The 25,274-nt window shown below is 35.0% G+C and overlaps 3 protein-coding genes across 4 annotated transcripts; 1 reads left to right on the top strand and 2 right to left on the bottom strand.

Moving 5' to 3' along the window:
* The first annotated feature begins 3,518 nt into the window (after positions 1 to 3,518).
* On the top strand, positions 3,519 to 6,952 carry LOC147282413 (Leucine-rich repeat protein kinase family protein). The gene is made up of 2 exons (XM_086248547.1): positions 3,519 to 6,147; positions 6,328 to 6,952. Exons 1-2 carry the CDS (start codon positions 3,810 to 3,812, stop codon positions 6,645 to 6,647), a joined length of 2,658 nt encoding a protein of 885 aa, XP_086104673.1. The 5' UTR covers positions 3,519 to 3,809; the 3' UTR covers positions 6,648 to 6,952.
* Positions 6,953 to 7,594: 642 nt separating this feature from the next.
* Positions 7,595 to 9,196, bottom strand: LOC147282412 (uncharacterized). 2 transcript variants are annotated; one of them, XM_086248715.1, is made up of 3 exons: positions 9,039 to 9,196; positions 8,070 to 8,177; positions 7,595 to 7,977 (listed from the first exon to the last, which is right to left on the bottom strand). In XM_086248715.1, the coding sequence occupies exons 2-3, from the start codon at positions 8,161 to 8,163 to the stop codon at positions 7,829 to 7,831; spliced, it is 243 nt and encodes an 80-aa protein (XP_086104841.1). In that variant the 5' UTR covers positions 8,164 to 8,177; positions 9,039 to 9,196; the 3' UTR covers positions 7,595 to 7,828. The 2 variants fall into 2 exon arrangements, with proteins under 2 accessions (XP_086104841.1, XP_086104842.1); XM_086248716.1 differs by having other exon boundaries at positions 8,070 to 8,171.
* A 1,469-nt stretch (positions 9,197 to 10,665) lies between these two features.
* On the bottom strand, positions 10,666 to 24,767 carry LOC147282411 (protein SEMI-ROLLED LEAF 2). Its single transcript, XM_086246636.1, has 21 exons — positions 24,686 to 24,767; positions 24,473 to 24,493; positions 24,196 to 24,406; positions 22,651 to 22,725; positions 21,712 to 21,827; positions 20,450 to 20,564; positions 20,190 to 20,318; positions 19,915 to 19,962; positions 18,711 to 18,889; positions 18,405 to 18,601; positions 17,986 to 18,278; positions 17,634 to 17,783; positions 17,106 to 17,534; positions 15,399 to 15,548; positions 14,308 to 14,383; positions 13,043 to 13,170; positions 12,573 to 12,773; positions 12,322 to 12,462; positions 12,004 to 12,126; positions 11,632 to 11,862; positions 10,666 to 11,228 (listed from the first exon to the last, which is right to left on the bottom strand). The coding sequence occupies exons 3-21, from the start codon at positions 24,337 to 24,339 to the stop codon at positions 11,067 to 11,069; spliced, it is 3,087 nt and encodes a 1,028-aa protein (XP_086102762.1). The 5' UTR covers positions 24,340 to 24,406; positions 24,473 to 24,493; positions 24,686 to 24,767; the 3' UTR covers positions 10,666 to 11,066.
* Between the last annotated feature and the right edge of the window lie 507 nt (positions 24,768 to 25,274).

Below are 25,274 nucleotides of genomic sequence, written 5' to 3'. Positions count from 1 at the left end.
ATAATTATAAGTTTTACCCACTTTATGTATTTAAGTATTGGAGGTACACTATTGACAAATATTCTTATTACAGCTCAATTTTTTCATCATTTCAACCATGTATGATGTATTGTTATCATTTGGTTCACTTTCTTTGTGGATCCCATTAAATATAACAATTTAAATACTTTTCGGCCTCCTCTTTCTAATCCACCCACCTTTGAAGGATGGGAAATGATGGGATTCTAGGATATACGATCCCCCCAAACCTTTTTCCTTGGCCGAGTTCCCACTCAACTTTTAGGTTTTAGGCTTTTAGCTACCAAACAAGGGAAGAAAGATCTACATATTAAATTCATCTTTCGTATTTGCTATTTTCCAACTATACATGGTGTGAAGAACAAATTCAATCCAGACCATTTATTGATATTTTTGGATTGATCTTATGTTTACATTTAAAACTATATAGTACGTCTTAGATTTTTATATAATTATCTTTTTAAATACTAATTGGAAGTGCTTAACCCTTAACTTTAAAACAAGTAAACAACTTAAAAATGATATTCTTTTATACGTAAAAGTGTAAAACAAGACCTGGAAAAAAAAAATAGTAGAAAACTTATATTTCATTTCATTAGCACTTTAGCAGCCATTCGGTGCGTAAGATTATGACAAAGCACCTTGTTTTGTGTCTTTAGAAAACATATTATAATAGATTAGATTAGACAATGTGAGTGAGGAATGATAACACAGACGCAAAGGAACAATTAAAAGACAAAGTGTGCTTTCCAAAGTGAGGTTTGAAAATTTATAAATTAAGAAATACTAATATAAAACAATTGAGCATTTCTAGGGTAACAGACAGCTTTTCTGAATGATTTTGACCACCAACAACTGCAGCAAGCAATAGCTAGCAGCTGCAAGACCTAGGAGGGACTGTGAGCACAGAGGCACTTGTTATAGTCCCACAAATATGTTGTCCCATCCTCTTTTGGACAGCTTTGTCACCCATGACACGTTACTTGACATGTCCCATAAACAATGCCATCTCGATCATTTCCCTCCCTGCTCTCTCCGTTCAAGAGATTGTCTTTCCCAACATGTGCTTACACAGTTTATAACACCCCAATTCCATATGGTGAGGGTCTTGTACTGTTTTGGAGAGCCTAAACGGCTAAACCCAACCTTTAAAAAAAATCTATTAATACAAACCTTAAAAAAATAAGGGAGTTTGAAATGATTCAAGAAAACTGTAACTACGTGTTATGTAATTTGATGATAGAACAAATTTTTATATCAGTATATATTTTATGTATTTATATCTCTCATTATGTGTTAAATCATATAATGAGACAGATAAACATATTTGACTACATACACTCATATAGTTTTACTCCCTACCAAGCTTCAACGACATAACATTGTCCCGGAAATGCTACTATATATCGCATATTAACAAAAGTGGTACACTGCATGACAGCCAAAAAAAAAAACCAGGGTATAGTTAATCATCATGTTATTTGTCCATTACGACCATTTCATGGATGTAGGACACTAGGACCCCTTGATGGCAGAATTTCTGCCTTTTAACAATCTTGTTTAATTGGATTAATTTTGCAGGTTTCTAAAGATAAACTGCATGGGATTGGAAAATTGAGTAGTACTGATTATTAGTATGGTGTGACAAAAGTTGAAACTCAAAATATTGAAATGTCCATTTTAGGCTATACACATCATGTGAAACATATATAATCACCTCACATGGAAGGAATCCTAGGCTAGGTTTACTTGTGGCTTCTGCTTGGAAAAAATTAATATTTTTTTTTGGCCAATTGGAAAAATTAATTTCATTCCTCCTCAAATCAACAAAATCCTCAAAATGGTTACTTGAATAGCTCATTTCTATTTTTAGGGTCTATCTTTTTTTTTTTCTTTAAGAAAGAACAGAAGAAAATCAATTTTTTTTCTTAACCACTAAAATTATAACCTCTCATGGGTTGTGATGGAACTCAATATAGATCAAATAGAATATGCATATATTAATATATTATGTGTATGTTTTTCTGTTTTTGTTTTTTATTTTAAAAGAATTGTTATTTTGAGGGATAATAAATTTTTGTTAGTTTTGAATTTTAAATTGCAACAACTTCAAATTAAATGCCAAAAAGGAAAATGTACAACAGTAATTGGTAACAAGAGAATGAGTCATGCCAAGTGTAGTAGCAAGTTGCTCAATTTGTTGTCAAAAACTTAATGGGCTCCTTAAAGCATGTACCGACCTGAATTTATGTATTGGCTAACACAGAATATGCAGGGACATGTCAGTCGGACCTACATGTTTTTGAACTAAGGCAATTCGATTTTTTTTTTTTTTATGTAGGAATATGTTAAAAATATTTACTGAATGTCTTAAATTTGAATTTCCAATTCTTAATATTGTTTCATAAAAAAATAATTTTTAAACTTTCTGTGCATAATAAATTAGACTAACCTTACTTTGATTTGGCTTTGACCCCTGTTCAGAGAAAAAAAAAAAGTAAATTAAATTTGTTAAAGAGGTTCCAAAAGAGCCCTATACTTTGGTTTAAAAGAACTTGGGTGTTATACTCGAATTATTTTTTTTGTGAAAGTAGAAGCAAGATATAATTAATACTCGTGAGACTTGAATTCTTAAGGTGAATGTAGGTGTAAATTGTTGTACCACTAGAGTTGCAAGTTTCACCATATTTGGATTAAAAATATATAGATTTTTTGATTCATTTTTGCTCACCATGGAGAATAAAAATTGAGTATTATCTACTAACTAAATAGTCATTGATAATTAAAAACGTATAGATGTATAATTTATTTTTTTTGTCAAAATATATAAATTTTTGAAAACATATATGAATATGATATGAGCCTCCGAGCAAAAAAGAAAAAGAAGAGAATCTGAAATGAGCGTATTGATGCTTAACACAGGCCGGGTCCAGGTGGTCTTTATGCAGCCATCGTGGTTCATTACTCCATTCACTCTATTGTCTCTATCACTGCCCATTTCTCGTGAAAGCCTACGTGACAAGGAATTTCCTTTCCATTTTCCTACTCGCCTACTCCTCTTTCAGACCCACAAATCCCTCTCTCCCTCTCTCTCACAGACAGAGAAACACCTGGTCCGTGAAACCTGTACCAAAACATTGTACTCTCTACTCTTCTTGCTTCTACTCTTCCTTTCATTTCACAGAAGCCTTGCCTCTTCTTGTTTGGTTTTGTAATCATGGTTTTTTCTTTTTCTCTTTTTTGTTAAACAAGGATATGGGCACTTTCCATGTACAATACCAGTATACAACCCATGTTCCATAATGCAATCCTGTTCATAGCTCTTCTGTCTCTTCTTGTCTTGGTCTGTAGCTCTTCCTTTCATATAGGGTCTTTAATTCCGATCCTGAAGCCTTTGATTGGTGTACTTCAAAATTAAGGGATTGGTGGTTTGCTCTGATGCAATGCCTTACTTTCAAGGAATATAAAATGGGTATTCTTGAAAAAGTTGAGAACTGATTTGGGGTTCTGGTTTTTCATGCCATTTTCATGGTGAATGCCTGTAATGGTTTTTGGGTGTGATTCTCTGATCATGAAAAGGAAAACCCACATTTGGTTGCAAGTTCAGAATTTTTCTCTCTCCATGAGCAGAATCTAGAATTTGGAAGTTCTTGTTCTTAGGTACTAAGAACTAAGACTTGATCTGGGTTTAAAGGGTTTATGCCCTTATCACTGTTTTGTAGTTTGGAGAAGAAATTTGAGTTCTTTTCCACAGAGGAAGTGTTCCACCTGCAAAAGAAGACAACCCAACAATGGCATTTTTGTGCTTGTTATATCTTCTTCTTGGGTTCCTAGCTGAGTCTCAGCTTCTGGGTGCTCAGCTTCATGATGAAGCTACATTGTTAGCCATTAATGAAGAGCTTGGAGTACCTGGGTGGGGTGTCAACACCTCAGATTACTGTTCTTGGACTGGCATTAGCTGCGGTTTGAACCATTCAATGGTGGAAAGGCTTGATCTTTCTCGTCGTGACCTCCGAGGTAATGTGACCCTTATTTCTGAGCTCAAAGCTTTGAAGAGGCTTGACCTCTCTTATAATAGTTTCCGTGGATCAATTCCTTCAGCTTTTGGAAATTTATCTCAGCTTGAATTTCTTGATTTGTCTTTGAATAAGTTTGGAGGTTCAATTCCACCAGAGCTGGGTAATCTCAGAAACCTTAGATCATTGAACTTATCCAATAACTTGCTAGTAGGAGAAATACCGAATGAAATTCAGGGCCTAGAAATGTTACAGGATTTTCAAATTTCTAGTAATAAGTTCAATGGTGCTATCCCATTTTGGGTGGGCAATTTGACCAATTTGAGAGTTTTTACTGCCTATGAGAATGAATTGGTGGGTAAAATTCCAGATAATCTAGGCTCAGCTTCTGAGCTTGAATTGTTGAATCTGCATTCTAACCAGCTAGAAGGTCCAATACCCAAGAGCATTTTTGCTTCAGGGAAGCTGGAGTTTTTGGTTCTTACCCAGAACAGATTAGGTGGAGATGTTCCTGAAGAAATTGGAGGCTGCAGTGGCCTTTCTAGTATCCGAATTGGGAACAATGATCTCATAGGTAGCATTCCTCATGCAATTGGGAATATTAGTAGCCTTACGTACTTCGAAGCAGACAATAACAATCTTTCTGGTGAGATTGTTCCAGAATTTGCTAAGTGCTCTAATCTCTCCCTCCTAAATTTAGCCTCAAATGGATTTACCGGGAAAATTCCTCCGGAGGTTGGACAGCTTATGAATCTGCAGGAATTAATTCTCTCCGGTAACAGCCTGTTTGGAGATATTCCTAAATCAATTCTTGGGTGCAAGAATCTCAACAAGCTTGATCTAAGCAATAACAGAATCAATGGTACCATACCAAATGATATCTGCAACATGTCGAGATTGCAATACTTGCTATTGGGTCAGAATTCAATAAGGGGGGAGATTCCTCATGAAATTGGAAGCTGTGTTAAATTGCTTGAGTTGCAAATGGGAAGAAACTATTTGACTGGCAGTATCCCTCCTGAAATTGGTCATATCAAAAACTTGCAGATAGCTTTGAATTTAAGCTTCAATCATCTTCGTGGGCCTCTTCCCCCTGAATTAGGGAAACTTGACAAGCTGGTTTCTCTTGATGTCTCCAATAATCAGCTCTCTGATAATATTCCATCTGCACTTAAGGGCATGTTGAGCTTGATAGAGGTTAATTTCTCAAACAATCTGTTCACTGGCCCAGTACCCACATTTGTACCATTCCAGAAGAGTCCAAATTCAAGTTTTCTGGGAAACAAAGGGCTCTGTGGAGAGCCACTGAGCTCCTCATGTGGGAGTTTTAATGGTGCTGACCATGGGAATTACCATCACAAGGTTTCTTACAGGATCGTACTGGCAGTTATTGGTTCTGGTTTGGCAGTTTTTGTATCGGTAACCGTAGTTGTTCTGCTGTTTATGATTAGAGAGAAACAGGAGAGGGAAGAAAAAGCTGTAGGGACTGAAGATGAGGAAGCCAATAACCTACCGGCAATAGTAGCAGGGAATGTCTTTGTTGAGAATCTCAAACAAGCAATAGATCTTGATTTTGCTGTTAAAGCAACTATGAAGGATTCAAACAAGCTCAGTACTGGGACTTTTAGCACAGTTTACAAGGCTGTTATGCCATCTGGGCTGATTATATCGGTGAAGAGGTTGAAATCCATGGACAGGACAATAATTCATCACCAGAACAAGATGATTAGAGAGCTTGAGAGGCTGAGCAAACTATGTCATGATAACCTAGTGCGGCCTATTGGATTTGTTATTTATGAAGATGTTGCTCTTTTGCTGCATCATTACTTGCCCCATGGGACATTGTATCAGCTTCTTCATGAATCTAGCAAGCAACCTGAATATCAACCTGACTGGCCAACAAGACTTTCCATTGCCATCGGAGTAGCAGAAGGGTTGGCTTTCCTTCATCATGTGGCAATTATCCACCTTGATATTTCTTCTGGTAATGTTCTTCTGGATGCTAACTTCAAGCCTTTGGTCGGAGAGATCGAGATATCAAAGCTCTTGGATCCATCCAGAGGCACAGCCAGTATTAGTGCAGTTGCAGGCTCCTTTGGTTATATTCCTCCAGGTATATTGGTATTTTGATACAGTTCAAATTTCAATCCTTTCACTTGGTAGCTTTATTTAGTGTTCTATCTTCTATGCGACTATGAATTTTATATTCTAGCTTTCCCCTTCTTTCATTCTCTTGCCTTCCTTTCTAATCAAGTTTTTGTTTTTGTTTTTTTTTTTTTTTCTGTTCTATCAGAATATGCATATACAATGCAAGTTACAGCACCAGGAAACGTTTATAGCTATGGTGTTGTTTTGCTTGAGATCCTTGCAACCAAATTACCAGTGGATGAGGCCTTTGATGAGGGGGTAGATTTGGTGAAATGGGTGCATAATGCTCCAGCAAGAGGGGAAACCCCAGAGCAGATTCTTGATGCAAGGCTTAGCACAGTTTCCTTTGGTTGGAGGAAAGAAATGCTTGCAGCACTGAAGATTGCGTTACTCTGCACTGACAGCACACCGGCCAAACGACCCAAAATGAAGAAGGTTGTGGAAATGCTTCAAGAAATAAAATAAAACTGATGGAGAGTCAGTCATTTGAGTCTTCGTCATGAACCCATCTGAGTCATCTGACCAAGGCTATTTTGTTGATGGAAGTTCCAACCACAGAGGAAGTGGTTATCCTTGAGGTTTATTCGGGCTGGGTTCTGTTCAGTTCATCCATCTACTTGTTCTGTGTCGAAGAAATTAAGTGTAATGGCGCTTGTAATCAATTTGAGTTGAAAAAGGAATAGGTGGTGGGTTAATGCAAGGAGAGTCCCTCCCATAGGAAAGGATTACTCTGTTTCTGTTACATATTAGGTCCCAATTATAATGTTCTTGTTCCTGGTTTTGAAATTTGTATGTGAAGGTGCATGTCAACAATCATTTACAGTTTTCTCATTTAATCAAGTTCAAATCATATACAAAGAAAAAGTAGTTCAAATCTGAGTTCAAATCACTTACAAAAAGTAGTTCAAATTAGGATCACCATTTGAGTCTTTTATTCTAAGTTGTGAAACCATCAGATCAAAGATCTGGTAGGTGGGAAATTTTCACCAAAAGGGAAGTGGTTGTCCACGTAAGTTTGTTCAGGCCATGGTATATATTCTGGGGTAATCCATCTGCTTATGCTGAAGGGGATTAATGTGAGGAGAGTCCAGTGAGAAATGACTACTCATGAGCTTTTGTTACTTATTAGGTCTGTGATTACAATATGGGATTTTCTGGTTATGAAATGTTATGTGGAAATACATGTCAACAGTAAATTACAGTTTCTATGTAATGTGTTAACATTGTAATCCTAAACTCTTCATGCATGTTTTTGACCCAAAAAAAAAAAAAACTCTTTATGCATGCTCGATGTTGTTTTATTTATGTGAAAACATATTGGTGAGTATTTGATTGAGCAGCTAGATTGTTTCATAGGGTCAGGAAAAAAAAAAAAAAAAAAATTCACTGTGGAGCACCAGTGCCCTTGGGTATGCTTAAACACCTTGGTTAGTTCACTGCCATTATTTATTAAGATACAAAGGTTCACAACATCATCAACACAACAACCCAAGACCAGATAACAAAAGGGAAAAAGGGCACAAAAGCCATTTTGCTTTCAAATAATGGCCAAAACCCTTTTCAGACCTACTTTCAGGTATCAAATCCAGGCTAACCACTGTTTTTCAGGTCCTACTTTACACAGAATACTGAAAATCAAGAGATCTTCAAGATTCAGGGGGGGACTTGACAATGAAATTCTGACGACTGATGGGATTCATGACCACTGGTGGACCAGCAGTTCGTGGCCATTTCTGGAACTTCTTGTCAGTTTCTTCCCACCATTCTTTGTTTGCAACAGTTGATGGAGTAGTGCCTAAATTGAATGCAAAAACACATTAACATTAATTAGACTGTGGCAACAACTATTATGCTGCAAATTAAGCTTCAAATGAAAAACCAACTTGCCTCCAAATATCTTTTTGTCAGAAATAATATGGTCACATGCCCATGCAACTGCAAATGTTCCCAATAGAGCAGAAATGATGTATTTCGCACCCATGTTCAAAACTGCAACTGATAAACACAACTCAGTAGTGCCATGAGAGAAAAAGCAATGACATTGAATATAGAGACCTATCATCCAAAATGGGTAAAACTTCCATGTAGGTGTATATAGTGTCTCTTTCCCTCTCTCCCATAACCGTTAAGTCAGGTGATGAATGAGATAAACACATAAGGTGTATACAGGGAAGTTTTTTCCATAATACCTGCCAGTTATTAAAAAGGATGGCATTCTAACCCCTATAGCTCAATTTAGGACTTTTAAGGTATTCTCCCAACTTAAGACTGAAATTCCCATCCACACGTCACTGTTAAAAGTCTAAAACGCAATCCACAAACCAAAAGCAAAAAATGGGTTTGCTTGAACTGCTTCCATGGAGGAACAAATCAGTGAACCAAAGACATTCACTAAAATCGTTCATTTCCCAAGTAGTTCATCAAGATCAACCATGAATCGTTCACAATTTTGCACATAAGCAAAGCAATTGAGTTAGTACTTGATAATTCTCATGATCTTCACAAAAACTACCTTTGTCATTAGGATTACAATTTCCTAGTCTCTTTACTTCAATTTATATCATTAGTTGGTTTCTACATGAAGAAGAACCATAAACCCTTCACTTCACTTAAATTTTCCTCATTTTCCTTCCATTTTACAACTGACCCACTTCATGTTTCTGTTTTTTCACTAAGAAATAAGAATCATAGAGAAACATAAGCAAAGAAAAACATATTACAAAACTCCAACTGAGATAAACAGATATTGGAGGAAAGAAACTTTCTGAGATAATAAAGAAATATCATTTCTGTGATTTTACTTGTTTCCTACTGGGAGATGATCAGAAAATATTAGAACCACAAACACTAACTTACCTTAGTACTAAGTAGCAAGAGAGACTGGTGGTCTCAACAGGGATTCTTGAACCTTCTCTTCTTTACTGGAATAAAGGGTGTCGAAAAAGTAACATGGATGAAGCAGATGGCTAGAGGTGAGCAAAAACACGTGTACAGCTGCAAGGTGAAGAATACAGTAGCAGACAACTTGGGTAAGTGGAGCTACAATATGGACTCGGTTTGGGTTGCTGTTTCTTTGAGAGCCCACTAAGTATATAATATGGGCCGTTACAAAAGAAAGAAAAATAAGAAAAGTAATAAGGGGGCGTCTTTCACTTGTGTCAAGGTTTAATCTAATCTACTTACCAAAAAGAATGGCTTAATACAGTTTTCTCTCTTTGGCACTCTCAATATTTCTTGCTTAGTTGCTTGGCACTTTCAATGGCTCCCTAGATTAAAATCAACCGTTGGAATCCATTATAAGAGTAGTTGACCATGAAGTTCTCTGGTTAGGCTAATAGGAGTAAATATGTATGTATTAATAATATTAGGTGCATAAAAAATGTTTACCAGATTATGTGTCTGTGTGTTGAGTTTTTCATTTTCCTAATAAAAGAATTTAATACACACAAAGTCCAAAAATAAATCAATCACATACAAAAACTAGTCACACTTAAAAACAACTTATTTGTTCGAAATTTGGCCCTGAAATGGCTTGAAAGAAAAAAAGGGAGCATTGAATTTTTTTAAGAGAAAAAATGATTTTGGTCCCTGTGTTTTACCCAAAAAAACGATTTGATCCATGTGATTTCAAAACTCTATATATGGTATGTGTTTTATGTTGATTGCAATCTCAGGACAATTTTAGCAAAATTCAAATTTCAATTTGGGAGTAAATTATCCATTTGTTTTTTTAAAAAATTATTAGGGGATTAAAAGACCATCTTATGAGCTTTCTAAAACTAATTTCAATTTTCATTTTCATATTTATTTGATAAAGAGATTGAGGCTCACAAAATTTTTAGGATTTGAACTTTTTAGTTTGAGATTTTTTCAAGTTTTGTTTGAAAATAAAATTCAAAATTACAGACATGATTTTCGATCATTTTTTAATAAAACTTGAGAAAAATTTTCATTATAGGTGTAAAATGTCCTAGGATTACAAACAACATAAAATAGAGGGACCAAATGCAGAGTTTTGGAACCACAGGTTCCAAAAATGTTTTCATAATAAAATACAAGGACCAATTTTTCTATTTTTTTAATAAAAAACTCTCTTGAGAGTGAAATTTTTTTTTCAACATTTCCTCTATTTTATTTTAAATTTTTAATCAAAGGAATGAGTTTCTTAAAAAATTAATCTATTTAAAAATAGAGATCGCATTATAATCGAGAGATCGATGATGTCGGTTGAGATGAGAATACGAGATCCCCAATGCATTTGTCACTAGGCTCCTCCCTGATATGTGAACCAGTAAGTAAACTGGAAATGTTCCAAATAAAAATGCCAGATTTTTTTTTTTTTGGGTAAAAAAAATGCCAGATTTCATTCTTTAGAAGACAAAAGTTGAAAGATATTGCACAATTCGGAAACAAATGCTCTTCCCTATTACATAGAACTATATTATAAAAGAAGCCCAAGTGAGAATTATATACAGGTCTTGTGTTTGAATATGAGTGAAGTTTGAAATTTACATGCAGCTCCATAGTAAAAATGGAAAGTAACAAATAAATTAAATTATATACATCAAAACGATTGAATCAGTAATGGTAAAGTCCAGAAGGCTGCAGAAACTTCAGATAACTAGGAGAAGGGACTTAAGATAGACAAAAAGGAAAAGAATGAAAGAATTGCTTAGTACCAGAAAAAAAAGGGTACAAACTTAGCCGATCTTTGATGATAACAATCTCTTCCTGCAGTTACAATGCCTAAAACAGTTCAAAAAAAAAAAAAATCTATATATATATATATATATATATATATATATATATACTTAAAGCTGCTGACCCTTTGAGCTTTTCAAATTCACTGGATTACTAACAGTTTTCTTTGATACTTCTATAAAATCAGCAACCTGCAGCTTTTAGGAAATTATCATATGGACTTGAGGCCGGTAGTCTGAAGGAGGGGAGACCATGCTGGTATTCGGTTGCACAAAACAGTGGGACATGGCCTGGGGGGGTTGGTTTGTATGGAGTGGCAGTGTCGTCAACAAAGGGATTACCGGTCTGCAATTTCATACATGGTCACAAAATTAGATTTATAAACACAGAAAGACTCATAGACATTAGTATCCATTGTTTCACAGCCTTTAAGAATGTTTTCGTTTGCAAGAGCATGTGCATGGTACGTGTTAATATATGCATTGATTGATATAATACAAGGGCAATGTTCTCTTATTAGACAGTCTGACAACATAACAATATGTTAGATTGCCAGATTGTGAATCTGGACCACACATTCAGTCAAGAGTCAACCTAATCAATGATCTAGATTCAGTCTAGCAAGAGAACATTTCTGCTAATACAAGCATGCATGGTTCAAGTTAAATCCAGAAAGCACCCCATGGGAACCCACGTCAACATGGATATACTACAAGTATGCATAGTTTAAGTTAAAGCCAGGAAGTACCCCATAGGAACCCTGATGGGAATGGGCGGTCATCCCTTTCACTTCATCATTATGATTTTGTAAAGAGAGGTCCATCAAACATTCCTGTTTCTGCTGGGAGCTCATCAACTTGGACATCTTCTGCTGCTTCCCAATCAGGAGTGCCTCACAGTGGCGGGCCATTTCTTTGTAAGACACATCAGGTTCATTTGAGACTGAAAATCTTCCAACTTGATGTGCTGTCTCCAGTACCTGAGTGCATAAAGCATGCTATCAAAACATTGTGATGGTGAACCTTCCTCTCTCTGAATCTTTCTTGATGAACAAACCAACAAAAGCCCGCTTTTCTTTTAAAGCAATTAAATGAAATAAGAGAACATATAGCTAACATACTGAGTCCATAAGTTGATTGATGCTCAAAATACTGGGAAAATCCATGGAAGAATCTAATTTGTTCTGTTGGCTATCAAATGAACCTGGAAAAGATTCATCATCCAATGAAAAAGTTGGAGCATCCTGCATGACAAGAATAAAATTGTAAGTCCCAAGCATTAACAGAGAAAACTTGATGCTGACCACCTCTAAGCGAGGTGTGGTGGTAGGTACACTCGTCTCCCTTGCTCAATGCTTGTGTTAGTCACTGCACACTTACACAAGACGTTAGGTCTTGCCTAGAAACCAAAGAAATAAAAAATGAAAGCAGGTAATTACCTCCTTAAAAGATTTGCTAGTTTTCGAACCAACTTGATATATCTTTTTTGGAGCATCCATGAAAAACTGAGCTCCCAGTGGACATACATCATCAGGTAAGAATTCAATGAGCAGCTGCTCCTTTATAGTAGACAATTCAGACTGCATAAATAGCTCACTAGTCATTTTTAATATTATAGCACAAATGATATTTTTTTTTTCATTATAAGAGGGCAGTCCAACACGCTTAAACAATTGGTATTAAAGCTTACATCTGACAATTTGTCCAAGCTCATCACAGTTTTAGAAGCATAGGATTCCCTACTTTGCTCTTCAGTAATCTCTATTCCTGATAGGGATTTTAATGCCAAATTGTCATCTTCTTTAGATCCATAGACATTTGCGGGATGCTCAGATCCAGTCTTAACAGCCTGTAACTTGCGATCTTCAACCAAATGTAGGAAGGGATCAGCCTGAATAAGCATATAATTGTGTCAAGTCTACTTTAGGTTTGACTTGGAGAAATGTTTGACAACGGAAAACTCACATAAAAAGAAACCATAAGGCGCACTTTCTTGCTGTCTTTCAAGTGCTTGATAATGATTCTTTTAAGCAGTAAGTCACATACATAAGCAAGAAAATAGTTCTTACAGAAGATTTACAGCTTATGAGTTATGAGATGTGCTCAGGAACATACAAGACAACCTATGTGAATAAACTTTGTCAGAAATAAATCCCATACCGTTTTATCCGTTAGTGCTGCCTTGGTTCTATGAAGAAGAGAAAGAATATTGTATGCTTTTGTTAGAAAGAGAATCATTGAACTTGCCAGGGTAAAGAGGGACCTGCGACGCGATGGTGGCAATGGCCCTGACATGAAAGACGGAAAGTGGCTTGAGATGACATCCCAGTAATGCAAAATTAAGCTTGATCTGTTCATGTTTGCTTCAATTCTATATGGCGATAGATGTAAGAAGAAATGTATATTTATTTTAGCCTTTTTAGGCATAAAAGGAAGTTTAGGAATTAAATTTATTTTATTATTATAATTAGAATTTAGGGATTAATTGTTCACCTCAGCTTTGCTTATAATCATTTTGCGTTTCAATAAGTATTATTATGTTGTCATCATATTATTATAGTTTGTTTTTTATCGTGGGATTACAATATATACGGCTTGGTAAAGGTTTCAGAGGCTTTGGCATATTTATCTGAGAAATGTGAACAAGAACCTCAATACGGGAATTCTGCAAGAAAATATGTTACCCTACTTAACCTCAATTTCTCTCCCTATCGGACATCAATTTGTTATCACAGCAATCATTGTCCTACATCAATTTAGCATCAGAGCAATTATTGTCCTACACAACTATGTTAAGTATTTAGATTAATGAAAAGGGTCAAGCTATATATGTCAAATTCTTTGAAGTAGAGGCATCCTAGACATGGTATACAACTAAAAAAATAATCAGCAGAACTTGTTCAGCCATACCCATGTCAATGAGTTCAAAGTTTTCAGAAATTGGTTCTGAAATTTTTTGGAATCAAAAGTGTCTCTGGTGACCATATCATGAAATTAATTTGCCAATAGAAACAAAAAGTTGACAGCAAAGTCATTCTAAGCTTTTCAATTAACTAATCATTTTTGTTCTATAGGTATATTGATCATTAGATGTTGATACTTCATTTAATGTGTGCATGTATTATTGGAGAAGCCAGGTGGGTGGACTTCAAGACTTAGATTCTTTGCATTCAAATAACTTCTATTAGAATAAAACATTATAAATTAAAAATAAATCATTGAATCTCCAGGCTAGTACGTAACCAATGTTTACTAATTTTTTTTTTATACATCTATATTTAGTTTGAAGGTTTCTCACGTTTTCTTCTCTATCTAATTTAATATTAGTAAATGGAAACAAAAAATGATGGTATGTTATAATTAATGGAAACACAAGCATGGAAGATATGCTTGCTCACTAGTTTTGGACAGACTGTGGAGCTCACCTTCTTCAATAAGAGATATGTCCCGCAAGGAAAATGCTAGCTGAAAACTTCGAACAAGAACCTCAATACGGGAATTCTGCAAGAGAATATGAACAACCATAAAAGAAAAGAAATAAGGAAACAAAGAAGTAAAGAATTCTTAATGCCAATATCTATGTTGTTACTAGAAAGAGTTCTCCAGTCATTCATAAAGTCATAATATCAATAAAATTCTAGAGAAGGGAATTATAGCCACATGATTCTGTTTTTACCATTTACTTTGGAATCAGAGTTTTCCCATGGTAAAATGCTTGCACCACAATATATAATATCTTGAGCTCTTCACCCATTTCCAATTGATTTTGGGTTGCTCTAATTTTAACACATAACATAATGACCTAGGGAGTGGAAGGTGCCTTACGAGGCTATGAAGCTTATAAAGTTAGCAGCAGTTATGGAAGATAAAATAATTTCTTTAGCTTCAAAAATTCAAGGAAATAGGAAACCTTTTGAGGGAATCACAGAAACTATGTTATCATTTTTCATGTGTATCAAAAGACATCCACTCGTCAGAATTTTTATGTGTATAATCAAATAAAATGAAAAGGGTTTCCTTTATTTCCCTCCTTTAATCTGTGAAATTAGAATTCCATTTCCCATTCTAGTGCAATTACATAATAATTAAAGCTACTCCAACTGTTTTGAGGTTCCAAGGCATACAATTGGAAATCTAGCTAGGAAGATTAATCAACCTCTACTAGTGCCTAAGTTCCAGGAAAATGCATTTAAGCTGTAAAGAATCCATTAAAGACATTCTGAGGGGAAAAAAGAATTTTAATATTTCAGAAAAGACTGAAATGACCAAAATGCCTGTAATATCTTAATGATAATTCTAGTTAAAAGTAGACAGATCAGTCACCATCATGTACCCCTGCTTGCAAAGAAATTAACTTCATAGACACATTAAACACTAACAAGATATGATGCAAACATGCTATAAATATGGACTACTATTACAATTAAAGCACCATTCAAATGAAAAGAAAAAATAAAAAGCATCACCAGCGTATATATTAGAAAAGAATCATCAAGTAACCTTAATCCAGCAATACCTTGGCCTGGGAGAAAAATAATACGAGGCTATACGTATGAGCAATTGCTTCATAGTTTTCGGGCATGTTCCCAGGAGAGATGGATTGCGCCCAAATTGATGAAAGCAAGAGAGTTATCTGGTGGCTGCTCAACCTAAGGGAATTGGCCTCCTGAGGTTTAACAAATATAATCGCAATCATTCAAAACAAAATCATTATTAGATAACCATTGAATCCCAAGAACTTAATTTTTTTAGAGAATATGCTAAGAATGTATATTAAGCTAATACCCTCCCTCAACTGCATCCCCATCATGCATGTAGAGAGGCAAAAAAGTGCGGACAGAGAAATATATAGGTGCAGCCTCACCCTGCTTCTTGCAAATAAAAAAAAGAAGTGAGGAATAAGGATTGGAGGTTCCGGACCCAAAAACTTTTGCAACTAAACTTTTGATAGTATGTTAGGAAACCACTGAATCCCAAAAGCTTAAATTATTAGAGAATGAGCCAACAAAGTATATCTTAAGCTAACAATTGAATGAAATTATAACTAGTTTTTCCGAAATTGATTGTGTTGAACATTTGGAGACCTTTCATTTAGAGAAAAACTTGATGTGCAATGGACCAAGCCAGGCTTGATACCCACAAGAAAATTCATGTGTGAAGCTACAACCCTAGTCCAGCAAAAATCCAGGCATTCAACTATTTCTTAGTCTAATTATATGATCCATAATTACCACTATATAGAGTTTAAAGATATTTATTCCAAGTGATTGAAAGCTGGGACCCTAGTGTAGTGAATTAAAGCCCCTTGTGTCCTTATTCTTTGATGTATTTAGATTTATAGCAGTTTTGGCAATAGGAATAAGCAGCACAAAGAAAACAACAAAAGTTAACTGTACACATGAGAACACCAGATATTTATACTGGTTCGGCAGAACTTTTGCCTACTCCAGTTGTGACCTCTCTTGGAGAGAAATCACTGCACTATAGAATTAGATTTAGAGATTACACAGACTTTTGAAACCCTAAAACTAACCCTAACCCGCAGCTTCTTCTATCTCTCCCTATCACTCTTGTGTTTCTGCCTCTCTTCAGAACTTATGAAGACTTGAGAAACTCCTCTCTTCTGATTTTTAGACCTGCCAAGCCCTATTTATAGACTATAGGGTTTAGCTTACATTCCTTGACTTATTAGGATAGCCTAAACCTTTTAGAAAAGGAAAAGGAACTTTCTTCCCTAAATCTAACCTTAAATCAACTAGGAATACAAGAGAACTATTTCCTAAAGCTACTAGGAAATACTTGTGCACACTTTTCTCTATTTCCTAAACTGATTAGGAATCCTAAAACCAGCAAGGACTTCAATGAGCCAAACACAACACCTAGGCCAACCAAAGTCCAGGCATTCCACTACTGCTTAGTCCAATCCATAATTAGATTATAAAGACCAAATAAAAACCACTACTATAGAGTTCAAGAATTTTAGGAAAGGTGACTGCCCAGTACTTCTATGCAAAGCTTAATTTGTTCCCCATTGAAGAAAGTGGACTCATAAGCCATACAAGCAAAAGGTAAACATTATTTAGGTTTGTGAATGGATGTGGCAATGAGGGCAGGGATAATGATGTAATCCCAGGATAAACTAGATAAGGATATTGGATATAGTTAATAAACTGCCATAAGTTTTCCAGCAAAAAGTAAAGAAACTAAAAATTTTAAAACTCACAAGTTCCTTGGTCGAATTGCTCACAGAATTTTCATTTGGTGTTGAATGTGTAGGCGAATGTTTCATACTATATGTCCTAGTATAAGATGACTTCAATCTGCTCAGAATCCCATTATTGGTATTTCCTTGTTCCTGGTCATTAACAACATTTTCATTGTTGTCTTCACAAATACTTTCCCGTGAGGATAATTTCTCTCTCCTTAGCTTCTCAAAAAGGGCAGCTGAAGAAGAAAATACAGAGACAGTTCTGGAGAGTGTCCTTGTAAAACTCGAGGCCTTTCTTGGCTCAGTATTAGAAGAGGATGGACTAGGGCAAACTGAAGATGGCACAAGAACAACAGAGAAGATGCGATGGGCTCCAACACGTGTCTCATGGTCTGGATGGACCATAGCTGGGAGTAATTGATGAAACAATGCCTCAGGGAAAGCCTGATGAAAGAGTACAAAATAAATAAATTAAAAATTAGTTATAAGACTGAAAGCATCTCAAAGAGAAATAAGTACAAGACCATAAATTATACTTCTTGCCTTGTTTTGATAGGACAAATTTGGTAAGGAAGCTACAATTTGAGCAGTACGATAAACAGCAGAAATTGTAGTTCTGGCTATTACTGTAATAGTTGAGATGTTCTCCAACATAACAGCCATAGTGTCAAGAATTGGTCCTGGTTCTCCAGCCTGTTCAACAATGACTTAGTTGTGTACATTTGATAAAATTCAATAACAAACAAGTGGAAGCTGAACAGTTGGAAACTCACACAGACTCATAAAACTATTTGAAATGATAAGACAACTAACATTAGAAGAAGCAATTCTAGCTTAAAAATTTACATGATGATGGATTTTTGGGTATAAATTTGATTCAGTAACTGTAACCCACCTTATATGATAACTGTACAAGGCACGTATCCACCGCTTCTCTAAAGCTTTTGTTCCATTTTATTACATCTGCTCCAAGATTAGCATCATCAAGTGAGCAGTGTATGCTCTTCCTCAAATGCCTCATGGCATCACTTACTGCACCAATTATTGCCACAGAGGGCTCAACCTTGGCATGTTGAGAAAGGGAAGTAGTAACCTCCACTATGTCAAGCTGCATGTTGGGTTGTTTAAGGACATTTTTGTGATCGAGATGCTTGATTAAAATGGAGAGCAAAACGTGAGGATTTTGCCCTGCAACATAAGAAAGATTAAAAAGGCTGTAAAGTCTATTGATGGAAGGCTAGAGGAACAGAATTTATGGTTGACACAGCTGCATAGGACCTCAAAATGATACACACAAAGTTTAAAATTAAATACCAGAATTATCCATTAAATTTTGTATATCCTTTAGGACTGGGAAGGCAAGACCATGTTTGGGAGACCATAAGTTTCCATTATCGAAGTAACGGAACAAAGATTCCAGGACACGCCTTATTGTTGTAGCCTCCTTGGCTAACTTGGCCATGTTATGCAGGCAAACCCTGGACCAGAAGCAGGGGTTCTTGGCATCTTCCCTGTAGGATTAAAAAAAGAAAAAAAAAAAGAAACATAACTGAAATGTAATGAAATATTCATAAACCAAGGTAAAGCTATCAATAAAATCATGTAACAACAGAGATATACACTGTCGCATTTAGTTGGCCCTTTTCATCCACAATGGCTCTCCAAGAAGGAACCCTGATTGTGACATCTGGTGAAGGAGAAGCATGACCCTCATTGTCTTGCTCTTCCTGCGCCCACTGATCAAGGGTCTCCAAAGGTTTCTTAAGATCTCCATAATTTTCCAAGACCACTGCAACAATCTGATTTAAAAAAAGGTAAAACGCAATGTCAAGAGGATTCAAGGTATCATTTAGTTTCACAAGATAACTTTAAAGGCAATATCAGTAAAGACTAACACAATCGTAAAAATTGAGGAATTAATGAAGCACCTATACATCACTATAGCTTTTCCATTAAGATATTTAAAAGAAAAAATGCAAGGGTAGTCAGTTTTCACTAAAGATGGAGGAAGTTTAAAACAGTCACAGAAAATGAATATATTACACCCTGTAGAGCTATACTCTCTGAGTCTCTGTACATAATTTGTTATACTTCCTGTGCTAAATTAGGTATTCTCTCAATTTGATTTTACATTCACTCTGATAATTGTAATCTCAACAACAGAGTTCAGAAAAATAATCTTTTTTCCACTACAATTTTAATACAAAAAGTATTCAGCTACTATTCTATAAAAGAAAAAGAAAAGATTTCTAACAAAAAAAATTAGAAACCTGATTCATGTCAAATTCATCAAACTGATTGAAACACAGCCAGGGATTTAGCCAAACAGCCATAGATAATAATGAAAATCCAATCAGCTTTCCTTGATCCATAAAAAAATTAAATGCAATGTATTTGAATGAGTAGTTCAATGCAATATTATGTATTTAAATGCAATGAATCATTTGAAATACATGTATTTCTTTTGTTTCTTGTCACACAAATACAAACCTTTATAGTTTTATACATTGTTAACATATATTCAAGCAATATAAACAAACATTAACTAAAATCTTTGAAATTCACAATCCAAATGAAGCCTTAGAGTAATCATAATTTCAAACATAGATACTGTAGCATCTAAAAGATTGTGGCAAGGAGATTTGAAGTAAAGAAACTAAGGCGTAATTATTGATAATTGACGCAAAATTTTACAGCAGATAGAGAAAAAATGTAGAGTTGAGTCTAGTTTGAAAAATTATACATATTCACATTACTCAACTAGAATTATACCAAGATTACTTGCAAGTTGCAATAAGATTTAAGAAACTTCGATTGTACTTACATTATCGAACTCGACTGATATATGAGAGTTCACACCCATAAACCAAACCTACAAAGAAAATTTAGACAGTTTAATTTTGCATTTAAATATATAGGCTCCAGCTTTGGGAAAAATGTTGTGAAAAAGCATAAATTACCAGCAGAGATATCAGTACCTTATTTCATGGACAAGGGGATCAAATTGCTTAATATAAGAGAAATAAATGAAGACTGGAATGGAAAGTTATTGAGAAGCTATAATATTAGTTTACAACAGAGACAGTATGAAAAGAATACCATTGAAGAAAGAGCTTGCAGTGCAGCTGAACGTAGATTATTTGCCTTTTCATCCTCCCCCGGCTCTTGAGCTATCTGACAGAGTTTTGGAATAAAGCCTTCTAAGTTAAACATGTAAGTTCCATCCATCTGAAAAATTCAGTGAGACAAATTGAGTTTGAGATTTTCTGTACACAACCAGGTAACAATTACAAGTAAAGCTGAGTACCCTGTGATTTATGGCTAAATAGTAAAAGTCTATAAACCACAAAGGCACCAACCTGATTATTTACAAAGTCAAAAAGAGTCTGACACCCTATGAATTGCATTTCATCTTGCAGTGTTTGATCCAGCAGAGAATGCATAATGCTGAGCAAGCTACTTGCAAAGAGAGGCCTAAGAAAATTTCACTGAACATAAATCAACCATGTAACTTGATATTCACACACTCAAGCATACATCCAAAAACATATAAATAAATATATGTATACATATAGTTGGCAAGTTATGTCAACTATATCTTTCCAAATAGAAGGTGTTATAGAGATAGATAGAGAGAGAGAGAGAGTGAGAGAGAGAGAGAGAGAGAGAGAGAGAGAGAGAGAGAGAGAGAGAGAGAGAGAGAGAGAGAGAGAGAGAGAGAGAGAGAGTCTTGCCAAATAGTTGGCATGTTATGTGACGCATATACTCAATGGTCCAAATTCACGGTCTAGCATGTTTACTAGATTGTTTGACATAGAAAATCACTCAATATACAAAAAGCTTCAGGTGTGGGATCCTGCATTCGAACGGAGATATAGGTCGTTCGAACGGCTTTTCATTTTATTTTTTGTTTTTTTCTTTTATGTTTTTGCTTCTGGTTAGGATATGGTTTATTATTGTACAGAAAAAAAGGGTATGGTTTATTACTTAGGGGTGTAGGACAGGATATGGGGTTTAGCTTTAGGGTTTAATGCTACCTAAACATGACTGTCTTAAAAATTTGATGCGTCATATGTGTGTGTCCAAAATTAAAATGAAGGAAAAAACCTCAAGAGGAATGATTTCTTTTTATTTGGTGTTTCAATTATTGTTGGGTTTGATATTATTGAATTGTTATGGTTTAATAATATTGTTACACCGATTGTTTACGGATGATGGCATTTCCTTATAAAATTTTCTTAATTAAACCGTGATATTGACAAAAAGATAAAAAGAAATAGTGGTTCTTTGTGTGCAAAGGGCCCATTTTAACTTTTGGCACGGGGCCCCAAAAATCTCAAGACCTGCCCTGTGAGGTACGGATGGCCTTCATCCCATTACCTCTTCATTTTCATAAAAACAAAAAATACCTATGAGGAATACCTCAAAGCTTTTGGCTACAAGAGCCAAAAGATTTTCACTAAGAAATCATCAGTTTGTTGAAAATAAATAAGAGAAACAAATGATGATGTAACGTTGTTGTCAGTAAAAAAAACACCATAAACAGTGATATATATCAAATGCAGATATCTCCAAATACGTTTTAAATAGAATAAAAAAAATGAGAGAAGGGCACACTCACATTTGCTCCTTACAAGAAATCAGCAATTTCTTGTAAATGCACATGACAATTTTTGTGGATCGAAAATTCTCATTTCTCAATTCTTTGTAACACCTTTGCTCAAGAGACATTGCGATCTGCTCACCAAATTAGCAACGTTGGTCAAAAGAGAAAGAATGATAAATTATCAGCAGATGGGATTTTTCTTAAATTGGGTTTTAGAAAAATCTGTAAGATGAGGCTCCTGCAAAATACTATAAATACAAAAGGCATTTCACACAATAGAGAAAGGAAGCAAGGAACACTGAAATTTAATTGACAATATATCGCGTAGTGAAACATATCACATATTGTTGCAAGAAAAAGAATTGAATCCAATGATAACACCAGTGAGTAAAGGTAAGAAAAAATATAAAATTATTTAAAATTCAAAATTACGAAACTGATCTGAAATACCTGTTAGACTGATCTGAAATTCATACCACATATTGTATGATTTTATATATATTCACAATTCCTAAAGTTTCCTTATCAGAATGGATAAATCTTCTGTTAAAAAGTACATCTCAGACATTGTGTCATAGCCCTCAACACACACACACACAAAGTGAAAAAAGCATGTTCTTGACATATTCAGATCTTTGTATATTGTGGCTTACTAGTAACTACATGCACATAAGCTGTGCGTGCAACACGTAAACTGTAGTTTCCCTCACACTCTCTTTATTTTGAACACTTTTAGTCAACTTCTTTCCTGATGTCCTCTCCCTCTCCCTTCTTTAGACACATATTATCAATTAATTTACGATGAAAATCATTTTGTATACCTATTATGAGTTAAATTAAATTATATAAAATGGATTTAAATTAATATATTTTGGGTGAAGCATGTGATTGCAAGAAAGGACCTGTCTTTAAGACGCATTATTATATCAAGGATTTACACAATATAATTGATACCTTTGGAATCCGCAAAGGATTTTTGGCAGCATATTCACACAATTTTCCAATCTTCCGATCATTTGGTCCTTCTTCCTGTCAAAGTGTGAAGAACAAGTCCTGAATCTTGATATTACATACACAGAAATTTAGGGGCAAAGGAAAAAAGGGAAAAAAACACAGAATTCACTAGGAAAGAGAATTAGCATATGTTAAAAAAGCATAATCAACTTAAACTGAACCATACTTGTAAAACATTTTTGATAAGGGATTCAGATGTATCATGCTTATTGAAACAATATAGGAACACTTCATATTTCATATTTTTAAAGGATGCAAAGGAAATAGAGTCGATGGTTTATAACCATGAAATTTGTCAACCAAAGAAGCATGTGTTCCCTAAATGGAGTAACAGAAAAACGTATGTTATTACATAATGGTCTCTGAGGAATCCCCCTTGGGTAAGTAGAATAAAAACGACAAGAATGAGAGAAAATGTTTAATTAACAACTATTTATCAAGAAGAGAAAGAAGTATATTATTCTTAATTGAGACTACAAAGCATGAAGAAAGAGCATGGCTTTGAATTGTAAAAGGCACTGGTTGCATCAGAAATGCAACCAAGAACTTTTTCTTGTCATGTACCTGGTGGCAGTGCCTTTCTCCTTGTTAACAAAACAAAAATTACACCTTGATGTATAAGAACTATATTTATAAAAATAAAAAAAATAAAAAAACATCATGATGTAAATAAGAAGATAAAATCAACACATTGAAAAGACAAAAACAGATTACGATACTCTATTTTCAGTTGTCAAATCCATGAGCAATTTCAACATGCATATACATGATTTTGTTTTGAAGTCAATAATCTTTTAAATGAAAAAAAGGAGTTATTTTCTAGTTCTTACTTCAGCCTCACATGGCACACATTTATAGAAGATACTCTGTTCTCAATCAGTTATCAGAATGATAACCAAATCAACATTTGTTTACATGATTGTGTTCTGAAGTTACACAATTCGCATTTCACTTGACAAAGAGGTTCCTTTTCCAGGCTCATCAATTAAAACAAGACCTATGATGGCTAAATATTGTTTATGTAAGTGATATTAAATAGATATGTAGGCTTACAAGTATGAAATGAACAGGCAGATTATCAGTTAGTTAATTTAAATCAAGTACCACTTACATGTTATCATGTCAAAGCTTAAACAATTAAGATGATTATTAAATACTCAATCCACTCAATCAGAGTATGCAATCGTTGGTAGCAAGTTATAGAAAACCTTACTCTCAATTTTAGTCCACTAAGGGGAAAGCACTATTTGGTCTATCATCATGTCAAATGTGTGCACTTGCACAGCGTAAGTCTAACATCCATCAATGGACTAAAATTGTACTATAACACTTACAGTTTTCCAAACCCACAAAAATACACATAGGCATGAGATGCATTATCATCTTGATAAGTCTCTCTTCAACAACAGTAAGCAAGAATACTAAAATTTAGCTTAGGAAACAAGTAACAATGACCCATTATAATAGAATGCAAGAAAGGCGAACCTGGCCTCGAGGAAAACATTCAGCTATGAGCTTCTTGTACCTCTTGACAGGCTGTCTAGACCTGGCCCGCAATGCCGGGCAGAAGAAGCAAAGGCTGCCACAAGCAGGCAAGACTTGCCGCGAAACCACACCCGAAACAGCCATTTTCGAATCCAAGATATGTACAAAATCCACAGAAATATGAAAATTGGCCTTTCTTTCCCTACCAAACCTGTGAGAAGACTCAGAAATTTGGGACCGGGAAAGGGAAAGAAAGGCTCAAAACTGAGATGGGTACCTCTGAAATTGGATGGCCAGCCTGAGATGAACAATATATATATCATATCTCCATGTCACAAATCTCAAAACCAATCAAAAGCTCAACAACAATAAAAATATATACAATGTGGGTTTGTTTCAACATTCAAGCAGAGTGGTCACAAAGAATGCCAAAAGAGAAAAGAAATCAAAATTGGATCATTATGCATAGAATTGTTGGAAAAATTATTACCTCAGATGAATGCCTGCAAGAGCAGCAGACTTGACCAGAGGCTGGGAAATCCGGTTTAGGCCATGCAGAAAATGTAGCGGAATTCCAGCATATCCCCCACCGCAGTTTCTTATGTGCCTCCATTTTTGGTTTTTTTTTTTTTTTTTTTTTTTAATTTATACGGAAAATAATCTCCGTCCAGCCTGCCAAATAATGATTGGAATACGTCTACACGTTTAAAAGTTGACTGGGACTGGTTGATTTGTGGGGCCATCATCACTGTTTTGTACTTTTGTGATCATGGACGTGCTCCGCTCTCTCTTGACACCTCACAGTAATTTACAACAAAAATACAAATGAAAGTATTTTTGTTATTTTGAAAAAACAAATGAATGTTATAAAATAAGGAATCAATGTGTATTTCAAATTCACATAAGCTTCTATTTCTAGACTCTCGATTACAGAGATAAGCTCTTTTCGTCTTCTACTTTATGTTGAATTGGACTCTTTTCAAATTTTATCTAGATAAATATAAAAAATAAATATTAAATATGAGGTAGCTACATAATTAATAATATTTTTAACATTCTTCCTATGAACTAATTTGGTT

The sequence above is a fragment of the Dryas octopetala genome, chromosome 6 (assembly GCF_963921425.1).
Source record: "Dryas octopetala chromosome 6, drDryOcto1.1, whole genome shotgun sequence".
Classification (NCBI taxonomy): domain Eukaryota; kingdom Viridiplantae; phylum Streptophyta; class Magnoliopsida; order Rosales; family Rosaceae; genus Dryas; species Dryas octopetala.
This window is presented reverse-complemented; position numbering and strand designations above follow the sequence as displayed.

Excerpts from the sequence above, each read along its gene's own strand:
- LOC147282413 (XM_086248547.1), top strand. The coding sequence starts at position 3,810 with ATGGCATTTTTGTGCTTGTTATATCTTCTTCTTGGGTTCCTAGCTGAG. Across the intron at positions 6,148-6,327 it reads CTTTGGTTATATTCCTCCAG|AATATGCATATACAATGCAA; the intron begins GTATATTGGTAT and ends CTGTTCTATCAG.
- LOC147282412 (XM_086248715.1), bottom strand. The coding sequence starts at position 8,163 with ATGGGTGCGAAATACATCATTTCTGCTCTATTGGGAACATTTGCAGTT. Across the intron at positions 7,978-8,069 it reads TGACAAAAAGATATTTGGAG|GCACTACTCCATCAACTGTT; the intron begins GCAAGTTGGTTT and ends CATTCAATTTAG.
- LOC147282411 (XM_086246636.1), bottom strand. The coding sequence starts at position 24,339 with ATGGCTGTTTCGGGTGTGGTTTCGCGGCAAGTCTTGCCTGCTTGTGGC. Across the intron at positions 22,726-24,195 it reads AATGTTTTCCTCGAGGCCAG|GAAGAAGGACCAAATGATCG; the intron begins GTTCGCCTTTCT and ends ACACTTTGACAG. Across the intron at positions 18,890-19,914 it reads TATCAGTCGAGTTCGATAAT|ATTGTTGCAGTGGTCTTGGA; the intron begins GTAAGTACAATC and ends TTTTTAAATCAG.